This window comes from Anolis carolinensis, chromosome 4 (genome assembly GCF_035594765.1).
Source record: "Anolis carolinensis isolate JA03-04 chromosome 4, rAnoCar3.1.pri, whole genome shotgun sequence".
Classification (NCBI taxonomy): domain Eukaryota; kingdom Metazoa; phylum Chordata; class Lepidosauria; order Squamata; family Dactyloidae; genus Anolis; species Anolis carolinensis.
In genome coordinates, this window is record NC_085844.1 from 161219761 (window position 1) to 161227204 (window position 7444).

At 37.6% G+C, this 7444-nt stretch overlaps 1 protein-coding gene across 1 annotated transcript in view; it reads left to right on the top strand.

Moving 5' to 3' along the window:
* The window catches only part of LOC100558156 (vitellogenin-1), a 57781-nt gene extending 51052 nt beyond the window's left edge, over positions 1–6729 (top strand). The window contains exons 28-34 of the mRNA XM_062978127.1: positions 70–208; positions 1694–1826; positions 2807–3005; positions 4710–4804; positions 5261–5355; positions 5454–5610; positions 6464–6729. Coding sequence (XP_062834197.1) covers positions 70–208; positions 1694–1826; positions 2807–3005; positions 4710–4804; positions 5261–5355; positions 5454–5610; positions 6464–6510 — 865 coding nt within the window. The 3' untranslated portion in view covers positions 6511–6729. The remainder of the gene's footprint in view (positions 1–69; positions 209–1693; positions 1827–2806; positions 3006–4709; positions 4805–5260; positions 5356–5453; positions 5611–6463) is intronic.
* Positions 6730–7444: the final 715 nt, after the last annotated feature.

Consider the following 7444-nt stretch of genomic DNA (forward strand, 5'->3'; position numbering starts at 1 on the left):
TAATTCCTGGACTTCAGGATTTGAAATAATTTAATTTAATTCTCTTCTTCATATCTTGATTTTATTAAGGGCTGTGGAATACCTTCCTGGGATTGCCTACCTTTCCGGCTTTACAGCAGTTTATGAGAAAAATCCTTCCCGTGAACTGATGCTAAGAATGATTGCAACAACTCCATATACCACTGCTATGATCTTTAAAATTCCTGGGGTATGAGCTCAATATTATCTCTTAAAATAATTTCTATGGTTTGATTTTTGGCTTCGAAGGATTAAATGAGTGGTAAATGAACAAGTATGGATAGAGACATGACATTTATGTAAAAGATGAACTGCTGAGGGTACAGGGAGGAAATGCAGTTGAGGATCTTATTGGAGTGTTAAGCTATTGCAGGAACTTTTGCACAAGGAGTTTTGTATTTTGGGAAACCAGAAAGTGTGGGAAGTCATAAAGATGAATCTTCAAATTTATTCTGGCAGACAGGGAGATCATTGACCATTTTTCAACAGGTTGGCACAAGCTTATGGCACCTACTTGTGTCATCAGTGGCACAATGGTCAGATCCAATATAGCTCCTCTAGTGTATATTTACACTACATAAGAAGTCCATACAATCTTACCCCAGTTTTGAATACATTGTTACAAGGCAAAAAGATACCATACAATTATCACTTTCTGATAATTTTAATATTTGTAGAGCTCTTCTACTTCACTTTTCCTCTTGTTACTGGGAATCAGGACAGAAATGCTTTAATTTCTGTAAAGATGTTTGCAGATTGCACAAACCTCCAGATGTTGTCTGCAACTCTTAGCAACTCTAGCTATATTTATTTATCGTGTCAGAAGCGAAGCGAGGGTACAAATTGTAATGTATTTGAAAATACAAACCAAGTTTAAAAACTTGGCATTATACTAAATGTCCTTTGACCAGTAGCTGGCCACTTGGAGTGTCTCTGGTGTTGCTGTAAGAAGGTCCTCCATTGTGCATGTGGCAGTGCTCAGACTGCATAACTCTAGCTAACATAGGCAATGAGTAGATATATGCTGGAAGTTGCAGTTCTACAACATTTGGAGGGATGTTCAATTCCCACCTCTGCTGTAAAGGATTTTTTTTAAGCAGGAAGGAAGAGTATTTTGATCCCCAGGATCACCCCTTTTTCTGAAGGCAATAAAATTACATAATAGGCACACTGTATCCTATTTTTCTCTTTCTCCTCATGAATATCAGAGATTGAAAACCCTTGATCTGCCGTATGTTTATAACTCACACAGTCTTTTGCCATCAGTCATTACTGGATGGTTGCTGTGAGAGCTGTCAGCCCAAATATCTGGAAGAGTAAAGAGTCTCTCACCTGTTATAGGTTAGTGGCTCTTCCAGCTGCTTCATTTTAAAATGCTTGATTGTTCTTGGAATGGGTTTCTTTATTGACTTGTGGAGATGTACTTTGATTAATTTTGCAGAAATGTTAACATTTTTCCCAAAGGTTTGAGGCTGACTTATGCGGATGGGCAGTTGATGGCATTTTTGTAGGGAAGGGTTACTTTTTCTTGAATTTACATTTAGACTGAATTCATTTACTTTGAGAAGAAATTTTAAAGTGCATATGCTTTAGTCTTTTTGTTAAATTTCAGTCAAGATGCTAGCTTTTGTCTTTAGCCACACTGATCCTAACATATTCAATATTTGCTTTCTAGGAAACCTTTTACAGAGATAGTTTCTGTTCTCCATTTATTTTACCAGTTATCCCAGGTGCATATTATCAGCCTCCTCAAATAACCAGCTTCAACATTATAGATTTTGCTTCATGGCTAGCCCAAGGAGATCAAGGTAAATGGATACTGTTTTACTTTAAGCCAGTATTTGGATTTATTACCTTTAGTTGTCTCTTAGCTTACTGTAGAATCATCTCTGCATACATCTGAGATTAGATCCAACCTTAGCTGCCCTTCAGGTAAACTTCAGACCCCTTGAAATCATGAATACCTTAAATTCAAGCTATTTCAGTGTGTCTACTCTAAGGCTGAATCCAAACTTCTATTTCCAACGTTAAAACATTGAAATAGTACAGTCTTGTGCATGTCTTCTGAAAAAAATCTTTCAATGAGACTCTGGATGCATCTACACTGTAGACTTAATGCAGTTTGACATCACTTAAACTGTCTTGGTTCAAAACTATGAAATTTTGGGAGTTGTAGTCTAACAAGATCTTTAGTTTTCTCTGCCAAAGGATGGAGTGCCACACAAAACTACATATCCAATGATCCCATAGGTAAAGGTAAAGGTTTCCCCTGACATTAAGTCTAGTCATTGGGGGTTGGTACCCATCTCCATTTCTAAGCCGAAGAGCCAGCGTTGTCCATAGGCAACTCCTAGGTTATGTGGCTGGCATGACTGCATGGAGCGCTGTAACCTTCCCACTGGAGTGGTACCTATTGATCTACTCACATTTGCCTGTTTTTGAACTTCTGGGTTGGCAGAAGCTGGAGCTAACAGGAGGAGCTCATGCCGCTCCCCGGATTCAAGCCGCCAGCCAACTTTTTGGTCAGCAAATTCAGCAGCTCAGCAGTTTAACCCACTGCACCACCAGGTTAAAGTCTTTAAAACTCACAATCATACCCCAAATCCCACCCACACCACTTCATTACAGCTGCCAGTCACGAGTATAGCACAGGAACTGCACTGGAAGGAATGAAACCTGAGTCCAAGAGGAGAAAAGCTTTCTAGACATTTTACCTGACTATTCACTAGGTAATCAGGGCTATGTTCATTGCTACATCTCCCAGTGATGGTGTTTGTTATCTTTGCAGCTGTATGTGAGGTGGGTGAAGATAGGATTGTAACTTTTGATGGCAAGATATTCAACACTACACTCAAAGGCCAGGATTGTGATCTACTAGTGGTTCAGGACTGCAACAAAAGTGTCAGTTATCACCCAAAATTTCGTATATGGACAAGAAAACCAGATCCTGAACGTCCAAGGGAGATTCACCTCAATTTGAGTACTGTGTAAGTTTTATCATCTGTAAAAGCTTTTTATGATGAAAATAAGTATCAAACTGTAGTTTCCTTTATTTCCTCAAAATGATATTTAAAGTGTTACTATTTCTATGGCCTAAATGTACTTGTTAGCCCTGTCTATTAAATCAATTGGTGAATATGATGGATTTTTGATGAAATAGTCAATGCTTACCTAAATCACACTGATTCAGTAAGTGTTTTATAATTGAATCTAGCAAATGGATTTGGGGCTATGAACTGAAATCTTTCTTATTAAACTGAATCCAGTGTTTTGTATACAATATTTTTGGCACAGTGCAGAAATTTATTGACTACTAGCTGTGCCCGGCCACGCGTTGCTGGGGTGAAGTATGGGGGTATGGGAAATAAAGTATTGAGGAATTGGTGGTAGTTAAGGTAAAGGGTAAAGGTTTTCTCCTGACATTAAGTCCAGTCGTGTCTGACTCTGGGGGTTGGTGCACATCTCCATTTCTAAGCCAAAGAGCTGGCGTTGTCCGTAGACACCTCCAAGGTCATGTGGGATGACTGCATGGAGCGGAGTTACCTTCCCGCCAGAACAGTACCTATTGATGCACTCACATTTGCATGTTTTTGAACTTCTGGGTTGGCAGAAGCTGGGGCTAACAGTGGGGGCTCTCTCCGCTCCCCCAATTAAAACCTGTGGCCTTTCAGTCCAGAAGTTCAGCAGCTCAGCGCTTTAACACGCTGCACCATCAGGGGATATTATTTCCTAAAGGTTGTGACTATACAATATTTTTGTTTGGTTTTTTTTTGTCTGTTGGATGTGCGGAAGTATGAGGAAGTATTCCATCAAGGACTCAGTGTCACAAGTGGACAGTGAAATGGTAGCTCCCCCTGTGGCCGGAATCAAGCATACCCTCATGTAGCCAGAAGCTGGAACGTTAAATTACCTCTGTGTCTGTCTATATGTGTTTGTCTATATGTGTTTGCAAATGTGATAAATACACAGAGTAGACATAACACACATGACATCCACACTACAACATGTAAGATATCCCTCTTGCCCACATCCTACACAAAGTTAATCGGTATCCCACACACCCGTGCACCTTGCACCTTGACTTCCATCCCTAGTCACTGTGATTACTTATTTTTACCCTTCTACCAAGTTTGCTCATAAATTCCTCTTGGGACTATTTATGATTCACTTCTTTGGCTCTCCTTCCAGACATACTATTGCCCATTTCCATCTCTTTAGGAACTCTTCATTGAACCTAATTTTTCAACATAACTTCGTTGTATGGTCATTGTGACTCCAAGTTAAAACTTGATAGTCTTAGAAAATCATGTCTAAATAGAGAAACTGTCTAAAAGACAATAAAGGGTTTCCCATTTGGCATGAACAAGTTATATGAGTCAAATATATCGAAAAGAATTGCTTACATGTTTTAGGTTATTATTGTACATCAGTTTTATTGCATGCCTACAGTAACTGGCCTTACAATAATGTACAACTGAGTCACAGAATCTTGTCTGTATACAGTTCAGTTACGTTCTGGAATCTCTATGAGTTCAAATGCAAAACTATGAGCACTTTGTCACAACAGAGGGAGCATTACATTAGTTTTTTAAGTGGAGGTTGTAAAGAATACATTCATGCTTATCATTAACATCAAGAGTTTTGTTTGTCACCTTCTAACTATATATATATTGCTTTTCCCAACTCCAAAGATATATCAAAGTTTTACCTTCATTGGATACATACATTGTGCTGTTAAATGGCAAGCAAGTGCTAGTGGACAAATTGATGTATGAAGATCCTGCAGGTATTTACTTTTACGTCATACTTTCCACTTTTAGTCACAACCAGTTTTTAATTTCCTAAGTAGGTCTATACTCTAACTGGGATGAATAACAAATCTGATTGGCAAAGATTGGGGAAATTACTTTTATATACTACATAAAGTTATTTTTCCAGTACAATAAATCAATAAAGCTGTGATTCCCACTATGTAAATTGGGCATTGTACCTACTAACCAGATAGACCAATTTTGGTGGTGCAGCTCGTACAGGGCCTTGTGATGCAATTTGAAAGTATCTCAGACATCTGGAGGGGAAAAAACACAATTCTGTATATGTTGCCATTCAGTTGGCCAAAAGCATGAACAAATGTAAAAGGGCTATATGTAAATAATATTTCTGTATGTTTTGGTGTTCTGTTGAAAACTATTACTGTTTTAGATGTGGGAAAGCCATTCAAAACTGTCTCATCTTTTTGCAGCAAAAATTAAAATTTACAAAGATAACACCACTGTTGCCATTGAGGCTCCAGAGCATGGACTAATGAATGTGACATATAATCGAATCCTGCTAAAAGTAAGTACCTTTTGCTTTTGCTTCTGCTTTTCTCCTTAAATGTATTACATTATAGGGGGGCTGTGAATATCTACAGCAAACATTTCTTATCCATGCAGGTCACAGTTGCTTCAAGGATGAAAGGTCATACCTGTGGACTCTGTGGAGACAACAATGGAGAACAAAGGAATGAAGGTCTGATGCCAAATCAGGAGCTGGCCTTAAATGGCATTGATTATTTTCGATCTTGGTCATCACCAGACAACTGTGTTTCAGGTCAGTTAAATCTGGAAGCTGTAACAGCAACAAATATCTTCCAAGCTTCCCTGGGGATGGTTAAATAAAGCAGAACCTCACCTATCTATTAATGATTCCCAAGTATCTTAAAGTCCCGTGATTTTTGACCTGGAAGCACTGCAGAGCTTTCACAGTTCTCACAAGCTGGTCACCCTCCTGGGCAATTATCTCTCTTTATCTTTACTGCTCTCCAGTGGAACTGACTCTAATAAATGTAGCCTAGCATATCATATCATTAACCTTTGGTTTTCCTGGAGGAGAACCCACATCCCTCGGCTGCATTGCCCAAATAATGAGAGAGTCCATTATTACACTCTTCCCACCAATTCATCATCACATCTGAATGAAGTATCTAGTTCGATTTATGTTTTTCAATTGGATGAATACAAGTATAGTTGAATGAACTGTTTTCCAGTATGGGACAAACAAATCTATTCTAGTTTGGATGGCAATTGATCCACAAATTATAATGTGAATAACACAATGAGTGCACAAATATTTATTTTAAATTTTTTGATAAACCCTATAATGATAATAATGGATATGGGAATCCTGTAATAGTATTTTTATTTAAAAATCATATATTTGTCCATTTAATTATTTGGCCTTAAATTCAATTATCAGTCCCAACTAGACCAGACAATGAGTTTTCCCTAAATCAATTCCAGTAATTGGTTTAGTAAGTCTGTTTCAGCTGTGCTTAACAATTAAATGTAGGTTTTGGATTTACATTGTAATTGTTAATATGTTCATTTCCTAAAAGAACTTGTGATCCTTATAATTCCTTTGAATCCTTTCAGCAATATATTGATGGTGACTTTTTTTCTAATAGAAAGGACACCAACATCATCTGAGTCTGAGAAGGCAGAGAAAGCATAACTCTAAGTGACAAGAACATTTTGAAAACTGCATTTAAAAGCTTCTTAACTGTGAAACTTTGATACTCAAAGCAACTGGACAGCCACACAAGAAACATAAAATCATATAATTACTGTTAATATGAACTAATTTAAATTAAATGTATTGTGTACCCAATGTCATTCATAATAAACACATTACACATTTAATAAATAATTCTTTTTATGTTGTTTCTTATGCCTAAAATAAGAAGACAAAAATATGTTGGAATCACTCATTGTTTATTATTTATTTATTTATTTATTTTTATTTACAGTATTTATATTCCGCCCTTCTCACCCCGAAGGGGACTCAGGGCGGATTACAATGAACACATATATGGCAAACATTCAATGCCAATAGACAAACAACATTCAGTTTTAGACAGACACAGAGGCATTTTTTTAACATCTTCCAGCTTCACGATTTCTGGCCACAGGGGGAGCTGTTGCTTCACCGTCCATTGGTGGCTGTTCTTCCTCTTCTTTTCCTCGTGAGCAGTTTTATGGTGTTGTAGATTAGTTAAATTAGCCTCCCACATAAAGCGTCCCTAAATTTCCCTAATTGACAGATTCAACTGTCTTTCGGGGCTGCTAGGTCAACAGCAAGCCGGGGCTATTTTTTTTTTTTTTATGGTCGGAGGCTTAACCCGACCCGGGCTTCAAACTCATGACCTCTCGGTCAGTAGTGATTTATAGCAGCTGGCTACTAGCTAGCTGCGCCACAGCCCGGCCCCATTAGTGATTAATATTTTCAAGAACTTTAGAATCTTTTAGACTAAAAATAGATTGATCAGTGAATGTCTCATAAATAGTCATGGCACACTCATGAGATAATTTGATTTTATAAAGATAGCTGCAGTCTTATTTCTCAAATAAATAAACTAGAAATCAGAAATAACTTATTAAACTAAAAT